Source organism: Procambarus clarkii, chromosome 32, assembly GCF_040958095.1.
Source record: "Procambarus clarkii isolate CNS0578487 chromosome 32, FALCON_Pclarkii_2.0, whole genome shotgun sequence".
NCBI classification, from domain to species: Eukaryota; Metazoa; Arthropoda; class Malacostraca; order Decapoda; family Cambaridae; genus Procambarus; species Procambarus clarkii.
Genome location: NC_091181.1, coordinates 31,307,773 through 31,331,890, shown reverse-complemented (window position 1 = coordinate 31,331,890; position 24,118 = coordinate 31,307,773). Strand labels below are relative to the sequence as shown.

Sequence of the window (24,118 nt, the reverse complement as noted above, 5' to 3'; positions counted from 1 at the left end):
TGGCAGCACTCCATCACCGGTACCCTGAACCAATGGCAGCACTCCATCACCGGTACCCTGAACCAATGGCAGCACTCCATCACCGGTACCCTGAACCAATGGCAGCACTCCAGCACCGGTACCCTGAACCAATGGCAGCACTCCAGCACCGGTACCCTGAACCAATGGCAGCACTCCATCACCGGTACCCTGAACCAATGGCAGCACTCCAGCACCGGTACCCTGAACCAATGGCAGCACTCCAGCACCGGTACCCTGAACCAATGGCAGCACTCCAGCACCGGTACCCTGAACCAATGGCAGCACTCCAGCACCGGTACCCTGAACCAATGGCAGCACTCCAGCACCGGTACCCTGAACCAATGGCAGCACTCCAGCACCGGTACCCTGAACCAATGGCAGCACTCCAGCACCGGTACCCTGAACCAATGGCAGCACTCCAGCACTGGCAGCCTTCGCAAGCCACCCAAGGCCGTTGCACCAAGCTATCCAACACTCACAACAGTAACACACACATACACAAAAAGAAACAAAATCCAAAGTGAACGGGGCCACTAAACTTTATCATCACACTCAATCGCCATCCTCATCGAACTTTTCCTATATTTCCGGTCTTCATCCCTATTTTCCTCATACTCTTTACCAAAATCTTGGGTCATCCAGATCTGGCAGCACACACGCACGCGAAGGTGGCGGTGGTCTGGTGAACCTCCCACACCCACAATTCTACTTTTTAAACTGAAACAATGAAACCTCTTATCACCCAACTCGTTAATGATTATTGTGATAATATAAACCAAACAATGTAGGGGGACACGTGATCCCACATATATCTGAAGTATACTTGCCTACTAAACTCTTTCCTTCTATAGTAGGTCATCCTGCCCTTATATAGCTTAGAATAACCCAAATCTCGTCCCAGTGATGTGTATGCTGCTCCTGCGTACTCCCCTCTTCTTGTTTATACAAGAATGACATTATTACGTCGCAAGAGATATTACTTAAAGTTGGAGTGATGCGGACGTTGTCCACGTCCCCTCGGGTGTCGTGTGGGACATAAGGTCGTAGGAAAGGTTATGAGGAGTTAGAAGCAGTGGGTTGTGAGGTGCGGGCTGGGGTGGGCCTGGTACAGGCAATGTTTGCTTTATAAATTGCCTCGTCACAGCTTCCCGGATCTCGAAGAGCCACCTGGCGCTCCGCCGTCGACCCACACCTCTCCCATCCCCGCCACCCCTCCCCTCACCTATCCCAGCCTCCCCTCCCAGCCTCCCTCCCCTCTCCCGCACCCTCCCAGTGAGGTTTGGAGGAGGAGGAGGAGGAGGGGGTTGGCATGTAGCGGTGAGTGTGTGAGTTAAAATGTGTCATGGGGAGGGAGATGATACACCAAAATAATTTTCTTATAGTGAATGCCAAACAATAGATTCTCTCTCTTCTTTCCTATCGCTTCTCTCTTTGCCATAGCTCGCGCTAACTTGAATTCCTGGACTATTTCATGAACTGATAGCTCTGATAGTATAGCACTCGCTGGTGTCCACAGTGGTTACGTCCTCAACACCCCCAAGCGACAATACCTTGGCGTCAAATAGACAAATAATCAGGAAACTGCACGAAGATGTGGTCATGAAGCGCTGTTTTAACATAGTCACTGCTACTAATTGGTCAGGAAAGGCAGCGTCCTGTTGCACTCGTACTGATCGTTTGTGTGTGTGTGTGTGTGTGTGTGTGTGTGTGTGTGTGTGTGTGTGTGTGTGTGTGTGTGTGCGTGCGCGCGCGCGTGCGTGCGTGCGTGCGTGCGTCCGTCCGTCCGTCCGTCCGTATACTTGCTTATTTGGGCTTTCAGAAGCGAGCTTTAGCTCTTAGACCTTCCTAACTACCATTGGCTAATACAATGACTCCTGGCCAATTTCCCTATCATGTCTACTTATAAAATTGAGTGAAGTTAACTTTTACAATATGCTTCTTTGGTTCATTCAATTTTTCCACCATTACGTTAAAATAAATTTTTTTCTAGCATCTGACTGATTCTAAAGGTTGTATCCCATGTCTTATTGTTCTGTTGGTATTCATTGTGGATATTCCCTCGTTTTCCATTGGCAGTCCCCCGAAGTATTTTATATGTCTATCATACCTCTCATGTCCACTTTCCTGGCATCGCCAGGTTTAGTTCTGTCAGTCGTTCTTCATATCCCATCCCTTACAATTCTGGAACGAGCCTTGTTGCAGACTTCTAAAACATTTTCGTGTTTTCCTTGTGATTTTCGTAGATAGGGGCGGGGGGGGGGGGCTCCACAATGGGGAACTCCACAATAGGGGCGCTATACGCTTAAAACTGATATCACTTAAGTCCTGTACAGTAATCTAAATGCCTCTTTATTTAGGTTCCTGAATGATGATCTATCTTTTGCTAGGGTAGAGTATGCTGCTGATGTTATCCTATTTATATGTGCTTCTGGAGTTAGGCTTAGGGTCCACTCCTAAGTCTTTCTAAGTCTGCAGCTCGTGAAAGTCATCTCGGAGAATCTTACAGTCCTTATCTGTCTCAAATATTTTAGTTTTGCATTGTTCTATACGTAAGTTATTAACATATATATAAGAAATAGTATGGGTCCCAACACCAGCCCTTGAGGTGCTCTGCACGTTACCCTACGGCAGCCTGACTTCCCGCCCCCCTCCCCCCCTCACGGTCACTCAAAACTCCTCTCTGTCAGGTATTTCCTTACCCCATGTCAGTACTCATCCACTTACTCCCAACTTGCCCCTCAAGTTTATGTAGTAATCTCTTGAGGTACTGTGTCAAGGGCTTTTTGGCAGTCCAGAAACATGCAATCTGCCCACCCTTCTCTGTCCTGTCCTTATTTTCGTTACCTTATCATAAGGTTCGGTAGGCATGATTTTTCTTCCTCCTAAATCCATGTTAATGTTTATTTACATATCTAATTCTCTCTAGTGTGTAACTTGTCTTATTATTCATTTAAATAGTTTACAGGGGGATGCTTGCCAGTGATACTGGTCTGTAGTTAAGTGCCTCTTCTCTCTCCTCTTCATTGTAAAATTGTACTACATTTGCATTCTTATGGCAGCCGGACAATTTTCCATTTTGTAATTGAATCATTAGTTATGCTGAGGGCCTGTCCTGCTTGTTTTAACAGCTATGGTGATGCATTGTCTGGTCCCATAGCTTTACTTGCACCTATTGAAGCTAGTTATTTCCTTACTTCCTTCCTTGGCTGTAATCTCGATATTTGCGTCTCTCAATCTAAGGTTACTTCCTCTTCTAGCGCCGGGAGCTGTTCTGTCTGGCGTGAACACTCCATGGAAACTGGTATTTAATTCCTCATAAATTCCCTTACGTGCGTGTGCCTCCACACTGTGTACTTGTTTGTGCGCACAGAAGGAACGAGAAGGGTTGGTTGTTAGTTTGCTAGACAAAAGAAACGTATATCATACTGTATGTCAAGTATTTTCAGTCACTGCGTAGGCGTTCAATTATTACGTCTCCTGGTTGGAAAAAGCTGACTTAATGAGCGTGTGTGTGTGTGTGTGTGTGATATGCAGCATGGTGTTTCGAAGAATGTGCTCCGTGGCATCCTCTCAGGGTCAGTACAAGCTGACAAAGTGCTCGTCATTGTGCTGAAGTTCCACTATAATTGCTTACCTAGTTGGCCAGCGTGAGAAGCGTATCTGAATCTGCGTTGGTTGTATCCAGTCTGGTTGACAACACGCCTGTTTCGTCCTCCCCACCCTCCCTTCCTCCCTCCCTTCCCCCACCAGCCCTGGGGGAGGTGGGGGTGTTTTGGTCATCAAGTGGAGGCATGCTGGCCAAGGTCCCGCCTCCCCCACTGCTGCTCTGCCTCACCTCTCTAGGAATTTACAACCCCCCTCCCCCCCTTTTCTCTTCATTGGCTTGTGTCATCGTCGGCTTGGGTGTGGTCGCGATGATCTGTGGCTTCCTTTACACCCTCCTTTAGCGCGTGCTGCGGGTTGATAAGCGGCGAAGAGGGATGCCATGACTACAGTTTGAAAAATCATCACAAGTCCATGTGACTGCCTGTGAGTAAATAATGATAGTTATGTAGGCCTGCACCGAAGAAGTCATCAGCAGACGTGTGGATTTGTGATACAAAGGCAACATATTTTCATATTTATTCCGCTAGTGTCTGAATTAATCAGTATTATTATTATTATTATTGTCGTTCTGAATCCATAATTCGTTTACAAATTGTTGAATAGCGAGATAGTGACAAGTAATGACTGACCTGAGCACGACTGATGAAGAACTAAGTTATCTGGGGAAGTGGGTTGTAGGTAGTGGTGACGACTGATGGCGATGCTAGCAAGCCTTGGAGGATTCTGATTATTGGAGATAGCGCAGATAAACGCATGATAAGTTAGTTGTGTGTGACCCGGACGCTGTCTAAACACTCCACCACCAGTAGATGATAGTGGTAGAGTTTGGTGGTATTCGTGGACGTTAGTGGTAACATGTATTCTGACCGACTTTAGTGGTGTTGGCGTCATGTTTGGTGGAGGTGACGGCAACTTTTGCTAACGGGATGTTCTAGCTACCACATCCTCTAAAGTAATCTGGGTTCTCTCTTATTTATAATATTCATATAATTGAGTATTTTAAAACGATAATACTCGCAGCATCATCCGTGTATTGCCATTCTCCACAAGCAACGCTCTGGAACATCATGATAGTAAAATTTACCATGATGGCTCTACTACGTATTGTCATTATTTCTGCCTCCACGGGAATGTTGATGGCCGCCGACGAAGACTACACTTTTACCTTTGTCCACGTAAGAGTCATTCTTGACTAGTTAAGCGTTAGTTAAGCCCGGCCCCATGTTGTACTAAGAATGGACGCGTTGACTAGGCTGTCACTAGGGGGGTATGATAGTGACAGCCTACTCACTAACCTCTGATAGCAATATCAGTGGCCTAATCCATGACTCAATTCATCCATGGACATTTGTCATTTTAAAGTTTACTGCTGCAAGATTTGATTTTTTTTAACCGGTAAAATATAGCTTGCAAATATAGCTTGCCTTGCTTCTTTAATTCACTGACGTCAACTCTAAAGTGCCGTTTCCAGTAACCTATTTTTTATTAGTATATTGTTTACTTCATACTGTTTGGTTCAAGATACTTGTCTCCTCAGCTGCCACATTGTCTACAGTCTGTCGCTTTGTAATAACTGACTACATTCATTATATTACTTTTATTTCAGGGAAATCATTTGTCCTCTCCTATCCTAAGGCTAAAGACATAACGACTGATTTCTCTCGTTTTCCACTCATCCTCGAGGGGGGGGGGGGACGGTGTTAACTTCTCTGCTTCTAATGATTTATAATTACTTAATCATCAGTTTTCACATGTTGCAAATCAGCTTGCACAGACTCGAAATCCTTGTTCTTTTAGTGTTCACAAACCTCTCGCCTTATTTTGCTGCCTCTTTTCTTTACGTTAGGATCTTCTGGTGGCAACCTTATCTTTGTATCTTGTAGTGTTAGTGTGTGTCGCTCTCAATGAACTTCCTGTGTGCTATACACTCCATTTCCCACGTTTAAACAACTTCCTTCGGAAATGTGATGCTCTCATCTAGAAACTGATTTCTGTGGTCTATTGCAAACAAATTCTCAGAACTTGTCTCTTTTGTGCTTATAGGTACTTCATGCATTGCAACCGTTTCTGCAACTTCCCCCCCCCCCATTTTAACAGGAATGATTAGAGACTACCTAAGCTACCCCCTTCCTGTTAGTCCTGTGATCAGTCGTAAGCCTCGCACCAATGCAGCGTATGGTCTACAGTCTAAATGGTGTACTTCCTCATGTGCTAAGCCTACATTTGTACCTAGGAACTTGCACCTATATTGGCTCGCCTGTTTAGCACTATACTTTAGCTATCTCAAATTTATCCCTTCTTGAAGAGATGTAATTCAACGTGACCGCTATAATCCTTCCATCACAAAAGTATTTAAATATATCGTTCATGGTTTCCCCGGGACCTTGAATACCCAGACCTATATACAGATCTGTTAAGGTTCTGCAAGACCGTTCTGCTGCTGGTGTAGCCTAGGCACCTGGCTAATGTTTGATCAGTCTAGTCTGGGAAACTTATCTGGGGCCCTTCATTAGTGTCCCGGGCTCTACGAGCACTTGATAATTGTTTTGGAAGCATCGCTTCTCACCAACTGTTTAGTCTCCCGCCCCCAAACAAAAATCTTGAAATTATCCTTGGTTCAGAAGTTAATTCACTTTTAGGTAACTTCATCTTTCTAGTCTTGCATTGCTCTCACGTCTGGTCGGCTCTTCCACCATACCATAACTGTTGATGCAGTTCAAAGGAGAGCTGATGTCTCATCAATTTACCGAACTTGGCATATAATGCAGTCATTGGTCTCCCACAGAAAATGTAAGTTACATCATTGACCGCTTTTACTCTGATGAAAATTGTATACCCCTCCCAGGGGGTACTCTTGCTAATCCAAGAATAGAACGCATGTTCTCTCATTTTCCCATTCCACTGCAATTTTCTGGAATTATGCTCTTTCCTTCCTCCACCTTGTTGCAGCCACTTTCACATTATCACAAAATATTTTAGCTTGAGGTTTGCAGTATCTTATACCTGTATAGTGCGTGCGGGTTATTGGTGGCTAATCATCGTACTGAATGAATGTCACAGTCTTGACAGCTTTTTGTATTACATAAACACACCTGCATTATTGCTGCTACCATGAGGTCTTAAACTATATATATACAGTATGTCGGGAAATAGTTATGTGATAAAATCCCAATTTCGACGAATGATTGGTAATAGAGGCATGTGATCTGTAGCCTGTTCAGGCAAATTTTGAATAGGTTTTCAGTATATCCTGAAGAACACAAGATTGGGTAAAGTAATTGCAAAATTCCAGCGTCCTCGTGCTAATAGGTTTGAAGGGTCTAATGAGTGGACATTCGATAATATAGATATCATAATCCAGTTCTCTCTCACAGAATTTACACTTAAAGTACTACAGGTTAAGAGCTTCGGCACCTGTAGCCACCTGCCACAGGTAGCCCAAACCTGACCATGACAATCACTGGTGCTTTGTCTGCTAGAGTAAGTGAACTTGTTCAATATTGCCTCATATTCAATTGGTATGTCCAATTTGTTCAACCTGTCCTCAGGGAGAAAATTGCCTGGAGGTAATGTATTCAAAATCACTATGTAATTAGTGCTATTATCTACTCTCTATACATGATCATGTTAGGTTAAGGTTTGGTTAGGGTAGGTTTCATTATGTTTGGTTTTTGTGCTATTCATATGCGTGTGTCAAATGTGAACAAATCATAATTGTGTATGCTAGTGCTTGCCTGTGTGTTTGATTTCTTTATCAGACCTGAATGTTTGAAGCAAAATAGTTTTAACAAAGATGGGGGAAACTGGGTCTAGTTCAGCTTCGCCGTTGTTGCATGTTAATTTGTCAGTCATCGTGACTGACAACGTATATTTGTCCTACGGAATTCATACAGAAATGATTCTGAACAGGTTATGTAAGATTGGTGTTATGAGTTTCTAGCTGTCTATCTTGATGTTTTAATTACTTGAAGTGAAGAATTTTGAGAATTACCGAACCTTACTCCTGCTCATGTGTTTTAGTAAACAGGTTTACATAAACAGTTAGTTCTGTTTGTGTTAAGACTCCAGCCAGATTAGCCTGACATCGATGGTCTGTGTGCAGGTATTTATATATAGCAACAGCCTAGTGGACCAAACTCTCAAAAGTCAAGCCTGGCCTCGGGCCGGGCTTGGGGAGTAGAAGAACTCCCAGAACCCCATCAACCAGGTATCAACTAGGTACAGGCTGCTGTAGTGCGTCCTGTTGACAGTTGGACTGCGCCGTCAGGGTAAAAATAATACTGGAGACATTAGGTTTTTGTTAGAATGTGCCATTGTTTACAGTGTAACTGTTCTTGGAAAGATTTGTCACGCTAAAAGCCTCGTTTAGTGTACACACTCCGGACTCATCACGATGGTGTTACACTCCTACTGTACACAGGGAGTGTGACAAAAACGTGGTTACAAAAGCTTTATATACAGCGTAAGGACATGTAAGTTGTTAATGATGTTGCGTATGTCACTTCTGCCATAACACTGATAATGTGTTTAACAAGTGGGGGGGGGGTATAAGTTGTCTATGTTGTGGTGGCGTCTCATTATTTTCTTATATGCAAAATGTCTTAAAATTAATATTGATCTGGCGTTGAAGACATTGTTGCCACCTCTGTGAACCCATTGTGTGTGGCTAGTGACGCAGTCACCGGCAGAAAACGTGCCTTCACAGGCTGTTCCAGAGACTTGGTGCCATCATCACGACACACCTGTAGGTATCCAACACTGCTACACCCTTGGCCTCCCTCGTTACAGCTCATCTGACCTACATTATTATGCATCCGTCTCCCACACTAACCTCTACCCCATATCATATGTATAGCGTTATAATGCGTGCCGGGATCAAGTTATTGGATGGCGAATTTCGTTGCCAATACACGGGCGGTGGAGAGTTCCGGGTGTGGAGGACAGCGCAGTATTTTCCACTCTCTCCCACCCGGCTAATGAGTCCATTCCACCAGCTTGCCACATACTTGCGCGCAACACGCCATCTACTCGTTTTCAGTAAATACTGTAATTTAATTTTATATATCGATCAGTAACTGCAGTAGTAGCATGAGGAACAGTATTGGTGGATTAGTTTGAGAGCGGGGATTTGGTGTCATGGTGTTTATGTAATGTGACGTGTCGTGCTGCCAGACGCATGTCGAGCCATCCAGGATGAATACTGCTGTATCTTACCTATGGCAGAGTTCATCGCGTTCACCAATTGAATTTGCTATTTACAAATGTGGGTTGTATAAGTACGTCATGTGTCGATTGGGCTCGTGGTGTTGTTTACGTGAATATCTGAACACGTAAGTTTGAATGCCTGGATGTTTGTCTTGGCAGAGTTGAGAAATCGCGAGTCTTGCCGAGTCACTGTTCGTAGACCAGTAGCTTCTCTTAATAGTATTTTGTTACTGTGCAGGATGGAAGGCTGCAATATATCGTGACCACAGCGTCCTTCCCCTGCAGCTGAGTGCAGGTTCCCAGCAGCACGCATCTTCGCCCACCAGGACACGATGCTTTCTGCCTCCTCGTGTGTAATATATCGCAAGAAAGTCAGGAGGCTATGAAGAGGCGGCAGCGTACACTGTGCTTGCACCATGGTTGTGGCTAATCTTTTTTTATGTCTTGTAACGATGCAAGTCTCTTCCTCCCCCAACCCCTCCCTCCTTTTCCTCTTGACTTTCGCTGGATACTCCATAAGCGTCGTCTGTTGATGGGCTGGCAACTGGACATGGTTGGAACCATCCTTATATAAATTTGTTAGTACGTTTTACAACAAAATATAGTCCCGTTGAGCATAAAATTTTGAACAAGTAAACAAAGTTATCGAACTAAAGGAAGCTAATGGAGGCACGTGCGAGGGAGTCCTTAGCAGCTCCACTTCAAGACATATCCTTTCCAGCAGTAGAAAACCTGGTTATACAGTGTAAAACGAAGCTGAGGGGTGTCTGCTTTATTGATTTGTTTTCAGGTCGTTAATATTCTGTCAACGGTTCGTATTTTTAGAAGAATAATTTCATCACGCGCGCGCGTGTGGACGTCATAATACCAATTTATATTTGTCCTGTCCGGTTATAGTTTCAGAGGTGATGATTATGTGCGGTGGGGATGAACAGTGTCCAAGACCTCAGAAAAGTATATAATGTACATCATTGCTGCTATTTTTTTTTTGTGTGTGTGTATATATATATATATATATATATATATATATATATATATATATATATATATATATATATATATATATATTAATATATATATATATTAATATATATATATGTATATAATACGTATATATATGTATATATATGTATATATATATATAATATGGTGTGTTGCATCTGTGACGTCATAATGTTCATACCTGTACAAGTTTTGGACAAGATTAGCTTTTTTTTTACGGGGGATTGAGTGTAAAGAAGATGGAGAAACGCAAGTGAAGGGAAAGTTTAGAAATTTTGAAATATAGTGCAAGTTATGATAGGCGGGCGGGCGGGCTGTCCACTTTGCTGACGCGTGTGTGTGTTTGGCAGCTAAGCTGAGCTGGCTTGCTTGTCAGAGGTGTGAGTAGACTAGTGTTTTGGGGACGGCTGTATACAACAGTGTTATGGGTGGGGAAGTTATCTTGATGATTTCGGGGCTTTACTGTCCCCACGGCCCGGTCCTCGACCAGGCCTCCACCCCCCCCCCCCACCAGGAAGCAGCCCGTGATAGCTGACAAACTCCCAGGTACCTATTTACTGCTAGGTAACAGTGGCATCAGGGTGAAAGAAACTCTGCCCATCGTATATCGCCGGCGCCTGGGATCGAACCCGGGACCACAGGATCACGCGTCCAGTGTACTGTCCGCTCAGCCACCGGCTCCCAAAGGGGAGGGGTAATACCTGGATTTTTTTTTGGCCAGTACTCTTTAATAGTACTGCAACGTTTGTTTTTATTTCTTGTTCACCTGACATTTGAGTTGCATAACCAACACCTCGTGATGGCACACTCGCCCCGCTTTTTGCCAGCGATTTTCCTCCGACAGTAATTGGGGCCTTTTTTTTTAACACAGTTGTGAACCGATTGACGGGTCGTGTTCCAGCGAAAACAGGAGCTAAGGCGGCTAACGAGGGCCACAAATTTATCCACTTGTGTATATTAAAAATAAAATATGTTTGGCTAGTGGCAGACAGAAATAACGGGGGGTGGTTCTCGTCAAGCGGTGTAGCAAGCGACCATCTGTTAACAGGAATGAGTAACGGTAAGATATGAACGGTAGCCGGCTTGGCCCATGTTGCGGTAACATCGCCATAGGATGTAGCCATTTCTTGCCTGCACATGGGGGTGCTTAATAAAGAAAATGAAGGGAAAAATAGTGCGTATAGGTGCCTGTGATGGAGGCTGGTGATAGTGTTTAGACCTGATAACTGTTACTGAAACATTGCCATATTGACGATTTGCTATGGATAATAGACTGTAGGTGTTCTTCTTAATAGTGGCGGGTGGTTATAATAGTGGGTGGTGTATAATAGTGGGTGGTGGTGGTGTTGGCGGGGCGCCCCTCTCTATCTCACCCCCCCCCCTCACTCTCACTCTCTCCAGCATACCCGACCCTCACAACCAGGATATGGCCGCCGCCACCAAACATTCTCCTGCTCCCCTTCCATCCTAGATCCACCGCCTCCCCCCACCCTTCTCTACTAGCGTATCTCTACCACCCTCGTCAACTAGCATCCCCTCACTAGCCACTCAAACTTTGCGCCCCCCTACGCTTCTAATCCAATTGCACCCCCTCCTTGTTCCCCACACCCCACTTCCAATCCTGGGCCTCCTTCCCCCCCTCATCCTACCCCTTGAATTATCTCTAGTGAGTAGCCTGCTACAGCATTCGATCTAGAATTATACTGTAGTTAAGTGTTTAAGTAATTATCAAAAGAAGGCACCAAACCGGGAAGGTTAAATATCACCGCTGAAGGGTGAGTATCGAGCAGCGTCACTCATACTATGTGAACATGCTGGCATCGCAGTATGTGCAACATCCCCCCCCCCCCTCCCTCCCAAATAGGAAGACCTGCTATTATAACTCGTACTATACTTCCCATTTCCAAACTTTTCCCTTCGTCTATGCCTCTTCATCCTCCTTACTTTCCCTGCCCCAAACAACAACAAAAATGTACCCCGACACAACTGAGACTCGCTCAACTATCTCAAGTGAACAGGGCGTCAATGTTGTTTACAGGGACATTCATGTGCGCTCTACTTTAGTATTATTTTGTTTATCAGTTTGGAACACATACACATTTTATTCCTCGTTTTATATATAATGTTATATTTTAGAATTAGAGGGTGCATGAGGTTCAAACCCCTCATGAATTTTAGGGTGTTTGAGAGAAGGCAGACGATAGCGTTGCACTAGTGCTGGTGGCTGGGCGGACCTCATGGTGCACTCAGTATAGATAAGATTCAGTTGAATACGTGTGAGTGAGGCTACGCAACCTGCCATGTGTTTTGGCTATTACCACCATGGTGGTGGAAGACGGATGCGGTGTGGCGTGGCGCCGTCCTCCGCCCAGATAGAGAGGCCCCTTGAACACCACCGCTGGCGAGGGAAAGTCTACATCCGCTTTCTATGTCGTGTCACTGCAGTTATGTACCGTAGCGGCAGGTGGTAGAAGGGCTGGTTTACCTGGCGCAGGGGAAGGGGGGGTTAGGTCCCTGGTGAGGCAGTGTGGCTCACATGTTTGCTGTGGTACAGCAGCTGCTGAGTCCAGACTGCCTCTCTCCCACCCCCCACCCCTCTCTCTCTTGGCCTCACCCCCCTCCCCTCTCTCACACACGCACACATGATTTGGCATACCCTATGTTTGATTGGCCTATCCACCTTACCCTTATCGTATCACCCGATCCCTTACCCTATGTTTAATTGCCCCCATACTCCTTCAACCCTTTAACGTGTGTATTAACCTAGAATTGTACCTCATTATTTACCTGAAGATGGTCCAAAGCGCAACGATACGTTACAGCAAATATATCCTTCAATTATTTCAGGTGTTTCTTTACCATGAATTTTGGTAACTTGATTGCACTTCTCATATATAATGTGTAATTACCTAAGTGTAGTTACAGGATGAAAGCTACGCTTGTGGTGTCCTGTCTTCGTAAATGGTTGTCGTATAAGTATCTTCACATAACCAAAATTATAATTCAAGCGTACAATGCTTAATAAAAAATTATTTTGTGTAACTGAAATTTCAGATTAATAGAACCTTAGCTAATGTTTTGTTCTTCTTTCAGTCATGGAAACAAGACGACGTTCTCGTGCAGCGGCCTGCGCGTGTGTGTGGACTGGTTCCGTGCCCGCGGACACACCGAGATCACCGTCTTCGTGCCCTCCTGGAGGAAGGAGGCGCCTCGGTGGGACACACCCATCGTGGATCAAGATGTTCTACTGGAACTCGAGCGAGAACGTATCTTGGTGTTTACGCCTTCCAGGGTATGTGGCGGCAAACGCATTGTCTCCTACGATGACCGCTACATCCTCAAAGAGGCTGTGACTTCCGGCGGTGTTGTCGTCAGCAACGACAACTATCGTGATCTGGCTGCAGAATCCCAGGCCTTCCGACGGGTAATAGAAGAGAGTTTACTCATGTACTCTTGGGTCAATGGTCGCTTCGTACCTCCTGATGACCCTCTAGGAAGAAGTGGACCCACACTAGATGTCTTCCTACGACGAAGTACTCGAGACAAACAAGCACTATGTCCATATGGTCGTAAATGTACTTATGGTAACAAATGCAAATATATGCACCCAGAGCGAGGCACTGCACCATTGAAGTCTGTGACAGAACGACTGCAAGAACAAGTACAGAAGCACTACCAAAATAAGGCCAAAAGCAGAGACTCATCACCAGGTAATATGTTACACAATTTTTACAGTGTTAGTATTTCACTATGTAGTAACTAGCTGCTTTTATATATTATAAATATAAAATACAAAAATGTCAAAGGTAATGAATTTTCTTATTATTTTGATGCCATCTTAAGACACTTAGTGCTTTCTAACACTCTTACGTATTCATCGTCAGAAGACAGACTGCAAATAACAGTATAACGAGGGAGGGAGGATATGAATATTATAAGAACAGGACGTGAAAATAAGTCATAAGACGGTGAGATCAAACAGAGAATAAAAGCGAGACAATGTATGGCGAGTAAACAAAGGCCCTGTTCATGACAGGTCGAAAACTAAGGAGCAGAAAAAGCATATAAGAGGATGTATAATATATTGAACTATAACAATGGTACAACAGTCTGGAACTTATTCATAATTGAGAAAAGAAAATTATTCATATTTATTGGGACGGAAACGTTAAAGTTATTCTATATTGAATGTGGATGCAAAGGATTACATAAAAAACTGAGAAATTAGGAACAGACTGATGAATTTAAACTGCGAGTATTGGGAAAACAAGTGATGGTCATCAGAATTGCAATATTTAGAGGACATGAAGAAAATATAATTACAGGACACTCGACCCCCTAACCACATTAACAAAATGTCCAGATAATGTAGGGCAGAGGTGCAAAAACAAAACAACTAAGTTTATACTTGCTAGCTAGCAACTAATACTGGCAGTTTATGCAGATGATGAGTCATAATAATGTGGCTAAGGATATGAAGACTAAACCACAGACAAGAAAATGAAGAGACGATGATGTTTCAGTCCATCCTGGACCATTATAAAGTTGATTGTGATGGGAGCGATTGATTGATAAAGATTAAGCCACCCTAAAGGTGGCACGGGCATGAATAGCCCGTAATGGGAGCAAGGGAAGCATGGGGTATTAAGGCAAGAGAGAAGCAAGGAGGCTTCCTCATGGCTTCCCAAGGAGGCTTTCTCCTCCTCACCTCTCTTGCCTTTCTTAAAGCCCGTGCCTCCCTTGCTCCCTAAATTATGGGCTCACCATAGCCTGTGCTACTTTGAACTTTTTGTTCAGGGTAGCAGAATCCAAAACAATAAGAACCTCGCTCCCATCACAATCTACTTAATAATGGTCCAGGATGAACCAAAACATCATCGTCTTCACATTTTCTTGTGTGGTTTAGTCTTCAACTAATAGTTTACACTCGTCAGTGATTTTAGGTATTAAAAATGGATCTAGTTTAAAAAGAGGCTGTGGCAGGTGTTAAGAGTACTGGAACAGTGACCAATGTGGAAAGAATTGGTTAAGCTTCTTTATGACTGGATATGCCTATGTAAATTGGGTGAAATATGAATCTAGGTGTCGGCTGTAAGTAATGCATTTCAATGAGTCCCAGTTGATGTATGGTTGACATAATTAATGTGCAGAAATATTGCAGTAGATTGCCTAGCTGAGTGTTTATGCTGAGAAAGGTGAATGGTTAGAATTGTTCCGCTAGTCCGATGTAAATGTAATCGCATTACATGCATGGGACAAAGTAAGCACAGCCTGTTGAGGTAGTCATAGGGAATTTTTAATAAAAATAGTTTACAGATGAAAAAGAAATGTGGGCTGCAGGCCCACATTTCCATTACAAGCCAGCTGATCTTGTTCAATTGTCTCTCTCATATGGCACTTTGAAATTACTGTACCATATTTCAATTACTAAGTAGCACAGGCTATTACTGTTTTTTTTTCCTATCACAGACGTGGCCACACATTTACAATGCTAACCAGCATATATACATTTTCTTCTGTCCTCTATGGACAGGGTTAGAGATGTGTTAAACATATAGTTCAGGGATTATATGTTTAACAGATCTCAGTTTAATACAGTTAGCTACTCGTTGTATAGTTTACCGATAACGTGGATCAGGTTCAATATTTCATGCTAATTCAATGGTTATGCAACCTTCTTTTTTATTGCTACCAAGTTATACTATAATTGAAGTGCACTTTATTTTTTATTCACTCCTCATTGGTTAATGTTTGCCTATACTGTACCATATTAATGATTTGATTTCCTTTTAATATGATTTATTAAGATGAGTATTTAATTGCATCTATTATTTTAAGTTGTCATTTACAGTATAAATATTTTTTCTTTTCAGGCGAAGGTCTCCGTTTGAAGAGTTTATCACTTCCAGTGGGTATTGCAGAATCTGATGTAACCAAAAAACCACTAGCACGTACACAGTCTATAGTGCCATCAGTGTCCCTCACTCTGCCTTCTGCTCTTACTCAAGAGACTCCAACACATGATCTGGGACCCAGCACGTCATCTGCTTCTTCACACTCGCACCACCACCTCATGCCCCCGCACATGGATACACGCCCACTTGATCCACTGCGTTCTTCAACTATGTTTAAGAGTGATTCCTCTCTCTATCATATATATTCCTCCCAGAGCACTCAACCTAGCTATGGAGCATCGACTTGGTGGAAGGATCAAGGAAATGAACTACCAATGAGGGCTATGACTAGCCAACAAGGGGCACCTCCTCAAAGCCCTTCCCAAATGTATGGCTCTCATCTCTCTCTCACAAAACAAATGTCTGATCCAGATCCTGCTGCATCTGATAATCCTCACAGGAAGCTGCAGCGTCAACTTACACTTAATCCAGCATATGATTCTCGCCTGTACAAGATAGTTGGCTTTAGAGAACCAGCTCCAGAGCACTTTCCCCTTGCCAGTTCTGGTCAGCAACAACAACAGACAACAGGACAGGGTTCTCCAAGTAGAACCATGAATCGTGATAATGAAGCATTAGCCTTCTCTCAAGTGGCAAGTGGCATGACAGGACGTGTCTCTCCTGGATATTCGTCACCATATGGAAGCCGTGAGCAGCTACCAGCAGGGATGCACCCACCTCTTGCCCGTCATTCATCACAAGAGAGTGCCAAGCATATGGTTTCTTTGCCACCTCATTTATATCCCACATATTCCCATCCTCATGTAACACGCTTTGCATCTGCTCCAGACCCAATCTGGGGTGGCCATCAGCAACAGGCATCTCCTGGACCACCACAAATTACACGCTTAAATTCCACATCTGATACAAGGCTAAATGTGTACAGTAGTAGTGACTCACATTTTTTCCCAGATGTTTTTGAAGAGCAGTTGGGACGTTTACCACAATTCCAAACTTTGGGACCTCCGCATAGTGTAAGCCCTGGCCCAAGTGCTCCTTCACCAGGACCAATTGGTTCTAGGCCAATGTCTCCCCAACAAGGTCCGGTTCATCATCACTCGCCAAGTGTGTCTCCACGACAGCAACCAGTGGGATTCTCTTCAAATTTCTCTAATCCTACAAGTCATGAGGATGCTCGTTTACATGTTTTTTATCATCTATCAAACCTATTCCCAGAGGCTCAGGTTAGAGCTGTCTTGGCAATGTATCCAGAAGAAACTGACCCCCAGAAAATATGTAGTTATATTTTGTCTTGTAACCCTGGGCCTGTTGGGTCGCGCCCAATGTCTCCCCAACAGCTATCACAGTCAGGAGTGGGTCACCAGTCTCAGGGTGCCCCAGTGTGTGGATCCTCTCCTCTCTCAGCTGGGTTTTCCAGTTCCCTTCCAACTGCTGCCTCCAGTCATGAGGATGCACGTTTACGTATATTTTATAATTTATCACAATTGTTTCCTGTAGCTCAAGTGCGTGCTGTCTTAGCTAGATATCCTGAGGAAACGGATGCAAAGCAGTTATGTGCCACACTTCTAAGTCATCTAAGTGGCAATCAGTCGTGAAGTTAGCACACTGTAAATAAACTACTGGTGCATATCATCAGGCTCACAACTGCAGCATGTGTGTGTGTGTGTTATAACCAGGATAATGGCAATTCCCAGTTGTGCAGTGTTTACATTCACATTGCTCTTTATTAATGCAAAATAAATATTTGATTTCAGTAAAACTAATTTAAATTCTTAAAATTCATTCCAAGATATTGGTAATATTTATTGTAGTTCAGAGAAGTGTGATAGTTAAATGTACTTAGAAATTTAAACATTGAGTGAGGCTGATAGTATTAATGTAAATATTCAAGTTAGTAATGTAAAATGTTTCAACAAAAAATTGGGATCAGAAAGTGGTTTATATGTGTAGGATTGTATATATTACTCAATGAGCAGGAATATAATTAGAATGACTGTTTTTCAACATTGGCAAGTGAAAGCCATTGTCTTTGTGGTTGCATTTACAAGAGTACATGAATGTTTACCATGCCTGTAGATAATTACTGCTTGTTCAATTTGACAGTAGTATATATATTACTTTGGTACTAGCACTGCTGCGATTGCTACACTTTAGTTCAGGATGACAAGCTTCGGTTATGGTTCTTCTGTTCTTTTAAGTGTAATTGGAGTGTCCCACAGTGTCTTATGGACAGACTGGAGAACGTGGCTGGAGCTCTCTTGCTAAGTTAGTCACTGCAATATATAGGAATGGCGCCCTTTCAGTATGTACAGTATAGTATGAACTATTGTGTTACCAACAACCAGTTTGTTAGCAGGAGGACTCAACAGCCCATGTTAGCGAGTGCCATAAGGTGCCATGGCTTCCAGTCGACCCAGCACCGTTATCGAGTTGGATACACTTTTTTTTTTTTTTCCCTGGTGCTATGCTGGCTCAGCTTGAGGCTTGTACCACTAGTTACATGAAACGATTTGCTCAGCATCTAGATACTGATAGTATTCTTAATTAAAGAATTATCAGGGAATCATTTGACATGGAAGAGGAATGATAATGCTATTAGTTGAAAGTTGAACCATAAAGGAAGAGGTTTGTAATTAGTGTTGATAGTTGATGTTTTGGTGAGCCGCAAGACTCTTAGTCATTGAGAGTAATTAATAGGATGAGTGAGTTGGCACAAACCTATCAGGTGGAACAGATTATTTTTGTTATGAAGATAGAATGTTTCTATTATTACATATGAATTTTTTTTATTTTGCTACCCTTTCTCTCTTTTATGCAACGTGTGTGTGTGTAAGGAAGCCACCAGAAAGTGTGATATCTGGCTGTGGTTTGGTTTTGTGATGTTTGATCACCTCAGGTTCACATTTTTGTGAAAGTTATTACTGCAGTACTTTCACTGGTGAGCTTTAATGAGGTTGGTATGTATACAAACCTAGCAGAATCACACTTTCAATGTTGGCTGGAGTGAAGCGCGACATAACAATACTATGTATTGTGGGCTGTACTGGGTGTGTACCCAACCATTGTGTTGCTACATCCATTGCTTCCAATCATCACCAGGTTGAATCATAAGCTACCTTTATTGCTCCTCAGTGTTCATTCTTCCAGTAGTGTGAGTGTGCCAGTAAAGATGGGGTTGCTTATATGTGGCTTCTGTTCAACCTGCCATAATAGGGCTCTGGTGATGAGTGATATGCAATGAGTGTAGCTTGACCGCTGCATAGCGGTAACTGTGTAGCTCATATTGATCTTGAGGGTTTACCACACTTGGACTTAAGTCTTCTCATTTAAGAAGAATTATTTAATGGATATTATTTCCATTACTTAGTATCTGAAGTGCACTAATCCCAAACATTTTATAGTTCTTTTATTTATATTTACATCCATGTTATATAAGGTGGATCAAATTTAAACACTTTTGTCAATTTTTTTTTAATTGTGGAGGTTTTGGTGTCGTTCTTCAAAACTTTGTAAAACAATTAGATTAATCCTTTTTGCAAGTCTAGGAGGTGACCCTCTCTTGGCTTTTCACACTGACCTTCCTACACTCGGAATAAAGAAAAAACCGGCAGTTCTGTATTATTTTACCTTAATTTTATATATTGAAAACTAAAAATGTTAAGCCAGTCAAGCCAGTCCTCAATGACTGGCAATGTCTCTCGAATATGATTATAGATATTCACCAAATAGTGAAAAGTGGCAGATGACAGAACATCTCATAATGAATGTTATTTGAACCTGCCACCGTAGAACTGCAGAGGGTTAAGTCAGACTTGAGTTTAGAAAAAAGAATACAGTGGGTCCTTTTATGAGAGCTGTAGGTGTGTGCTAAATTCAAAAGGGTGGGATTTGAAAGGGATTTATGAGTAAGGAAAGTAAGAGGAAGATAAGTACTGAAGTTAACTGTTGAAAAGTGGAAATCCAGTTCGTTTGCGATCAACACCAGATCTGCCACAACAGAACCATGGAGGTGAAGGATGTCTGGAACAAATTTTCTTCCAGATCCAAGAGCGGGTGTCAGCCATAATGGCGGTAACATAAGATTTCCAACTCACACTTAGCCATACAGATACTGTAGTCCTACGAGCCACTGCACTTGCTCTCTGAAACAAAAACGAATTGGGTGTCTGTTGGCGTTGATGTCTTTTCAGGCTGGATGCTTGCAGCATACAGCCCGAGCAGTCCAAATTCAACAGGGAATGCACTTCCACAAGCCATGGGAGGAATAGAGTAGAGGGCAGCATTGAATAAGATGTCATAAAGAAGGAGGGCTTGAGGGAGAGGCAGGTCAAATAGGTCAGAAAGAATAGTATGGAGACTGAATAGACTCCAGTCAGCCTTTTCAAACCACCACTGAGGGAATGAAAGAAGAGGGCAGAAAGAAAACAAGGTTACGAGGATTGGGAAATGGTCACTTGTGGAGGTCATCAAGGACCCTCCATGTCATAAATAGAGGAGAGGCAAAGAGAAAGATCAAGACAAGAAAGGATGCAAGCGAGTCAACATGAGTAAGTTCACCAGAATTCTGGAGAAATAATGAAGAATAGAGGACAAAAGGCTCAAGAAAGCGGCCTTAGGTATTTGTCAGATCATCGCCCTAGAGGGCTTGCTGACACTTCAAACCACCCATAAGTAGTACAGGCTCCAGAGTCCAACAGGTGTTTAAGATCAGGAAATGAAGGTGAAATATGTGGGAGAGAGATAAATGATACACAGTTTCTTTCGCTTACTTACAAAGTTACAGGCGGCAGAGGAATGAACATTTAACTGAAAAAGTAGTGGAACAAATGGAATATTATTATTTCAAACCAAGAGAGAATTAGAGCTTAGGGGTCCCAACAAAGGCTGGAGGGGGAGAGAGAAAAACAACTGCAGAAGTGACCAGGATGAGCACACCAAGCATTGGCTTCTGGAGACGTACACAAAGCAGTGAAAATTGAGATTGGAAGGTGGAGTTCATGGAAATTGGCATAAAACCACATATATTCCATCGAAGAACAGTCAACAACAGATGAAATGTTAAAATAAAAAGAGAAAACTAAGGCAAAAAACAGTAAATTAGGAAAGATCAGCAGGAGGTTAAGTGAAATCCTGGTTGGGGGTATAGGTAAATCTAGAAAAGATGGTATAGTCCAGAGGGCGGTGGGAAGGGGCATAGATGAAGCGACATGGTCCGGTGAAGAAGGCACCGGGGGGGTCAAGGGAACCGGCAGCAAGCTCTGGATCGAGGACAGCAGAAGTTTCCATAGTAATGTCAGTTAACTACTCTGAGATAAGAGAGGAGATGCAGAGACAGTAGAAGAGGAAAGTGGTGGTTGGATTGAAGCTTTCTTACCCGTTAAGAAGGAAGAAGGGGAGCCAGATTTATGTTTCTGACTGCAAGACAGTTGTTCCAGTAACAATGTACTGTGCAACAAGCTCTACAGTCTCAGGTGGCGAGGAAGAATGAAAACGAACACGAGGTCACCTGAAGGATGAACAGTTGTTGGGGAATGTCAAATGACAAGTAGCAAGTATATTATGTCAGTAATATACTTGCTCCATATTCTCATTAGCATATGTGCAGATAATGAGATGGCTCTGTTAATTGTACTTAGTCCACTAATTACAATTAACACCTCTTCCCAGGTGTACAGTTAATACTTCTTCCCAAACCTGCTAGAGGACGGTCAGGCAAGGTGAAGGACTGGTAATATAAGCAGTCGATAGTGAATCATCATCATATGGGCTATTCATGCCCGTGCCACCTCTTGAGTGGCTTAACTTTCATTGATCAATCAATCAATCATCATCAGTCTAACTCCAAGAGTGGTTCAGTACAGATACTTGAGATATACCACACATCTTCAGCATCCATGAACAACAATGTAAGACTCAATGTGTCCAGTTCCTACCCTCACAGGACGCTTCAGCCTCGACACAGAGCAGACAGCCAGACTCCGGCCACATCATGCTTTCATACTTTCATCCAGCAACTCTGGATGAAATGAGTTGCCACATCATGCTCCTCAACTCTGCCCGCATTCAGAACGCCAAACTCTACACACACCCTGCATCTGAGTTGCTCTCTATCCCAGAGCCTCACTCAGCTCTATGCCCTGCTCCAGACTTCGTATCAACTTCTACGATACTTCACTACACTGCCAACAAACCGACTGTTGTAACCAAGACACAGTAAATATAAAAAACCCACTAATCTCTGTGTCTAAGCCACTAAATACATACACGTAAACTTACGTTACAAACATAGGGAAAGGCTGAAGAACAATGGGGACTAAATGTGGAGAGAGAAGATGGAGGCGGTGGAGTAGATACACTAAGACAAATTGCAGCAGAAGACTGGGAAGGAAGGCTGGAGATATCGGTCTGTGAACCACGAGGAACACCCTTAACTTGAGATCGCAGAGGATCAAAAGACAAGGAGTGGAGGTGTCGGGGTTTAAAGCCTGGAAACAACTGCGAGACTGGTAAAGGTAAGAAGGGCGAGAACAAAGTAATGAAAAGTAATGAAACTAGGCGGTGGAAACAAGAGGCCAGACACAGGATAGAGAATGGGAGATGAAGTACTTCATGAAACAGACAGAGAGAAAGATCTAGGAGTTGATATCACACCAAACCTGTCTCCTGAAGCCCACATGAAATGAATTACATCTGCAGCATACGCAAGGCTAGCTAACATCAGAACAGCCTTCAGAAACCTGTGTCAGGAATCTTTCAGAACCTTGTATACCACATATGTAAGACCAATCCTGGAGAATGCGGCCCTTGCAGGGAGCCCGTACCTTGTCAAGCACAAGACGAAGCTGGAGAAAGTTCAGAGGTATGTCACTAGACTGGTCCCAGAACTAAGTGGCATGAGTTACGAAGAAAGGCTGCGGGAAAGGCACCTTACGACATTGGAAGACAGAAGAGTAAGGGGAGACATGATCACTACCTACAAAATTCTCAGGGGAATTGACAGGGTAGATAAGGATAAACTGTTTAACATGGGTGGTACACTAACAAAGGAACACAGGTGGAAACTGAGCACCCAAATGAGCCACATGGACGTTAGAAAGAACTTTTTCAGTGTCTAGTTAACAGGTGGAATGTATTAGGCAGTGATGTGGTGGAGGCTGACTCCATACACAGTTTCAAATGATAGAGCTCCAGAAGCTCAGGAATCTGTACACCAGTAGATTGACAGTTGAGAGGTGGGACCAAAGAGCTGAAACTCAACCCCCGCAATCACACCTCAGCGAGTACATGACTAGTTTGTTGGGAACCTCAAGTGTCACACACATCATCTTTCTTTCCCACTTCTTATATATTACTAATACTTATTTATTGTCATTAGAACTGTAACTTTCACTTTTGCTTATACTGTACAGTATTGCATTTTCATTTAGTAATTGACAAGTTTTTAATTTTTATTGATTATAGCATTCCTATTTTCAGTCAGTGTACTGCTGTACTGTATTAGTATACAGTACTATCATTTTATTATTATTATTATTATTACCACCATTAAGTAATGGTAGTGTCTGCTCACAGACATAATAATACTGTAATAGGATAAAAACCCACACTTGTGTATTTGTGAAATTTATGTAAGGAATTTACACCAAGTCTTTCACACTCTCCCGAGTGCTTTATCAAGGTCTGAGTGTGTGATTAGGAGGAAACTTACACCTCAACGTCTAATCAATGATTAGACGTCGAGATGTAAGTCTCCTCTTAATCACACACTCAGACCTTGAAAAAGCACTCAGGAGAGTGCAAATGACTTAGTGTCAATTCCTTACATAAATTTCACAAATACACAAGTGTGGGTTTTTATCCTATTATTATCATGCATAAATCACTAGCATAATTGTATTCAGTAGATAAATCTAACTTCACATATACAAACATTTACAAGTACAAAATTATCTGTCTTTTTGACATGATGACCAAACGACATATCTGAAGATGGAGAAATATCGTAATTTTTCCATTTTCTGATGTGTGATTTGGTCATCACACCTTCAGCCTTGCAACTCGTCGTTAGTATCTGTCTTTCGTATACACAAGTATTAAGTGACAGCATCTTATGAAGACCGAAACATGAAGTGAAAGATGGCATTTTTATATTTCAATGAGTGTTTGCCGCTTTGTTTTAGGTACCTTATTTTGTACGTACAAATTTCTTTGTAGACCCTCTTCAGTCATCGTTTAGTTGTAAGCATGTTATGGACAATGAATGCCTCTCAAGGGACCAGTGGTCTGCAGTGCCTCTCACAGTATGTGAAGGGAGTTAACTCTTAAGATAGCTGTAATATTCTCTTGGGATATTATTAGGAAAAGTGTAA

The 24,118-nt window shown here is 42.9% G+C and overlaps 1 protein-coding gene across 4 annotated transcripts in view; it reads left to right on the top strand.

Moving 5' to 3' along the window:
• The window catches only part of LOC123759354 (probable ribonuclease ZC3H12C), a 177,284-nt gene extending 157,925 nt beyond the window's left edge, over positions 1-19,359 (top strand). For all 4 annotated transcript variants that reach the window (XM_045744292.2, XM_069335128.1, XM_045744291.2 and 1 more), the window contains exons 3-4: positions 12,928-13,544; positions 15,708-19,359. In XM_045744292.2, coding sequence (XP_045600248.2) covers positions 12,928-13,544; positions 15,708-17,344 — 2,254 coding nt within the window. In that variant the 3' untranslated portion in view covers positions 17,345-19,359. The remainder of the gene's footprint in view (positions 1-12,927; positions 13,545-15,707) is intronic.
• The last annotated feature ends 4,759 nt before the right edge of the window (positions 19,360-24,118 follow it).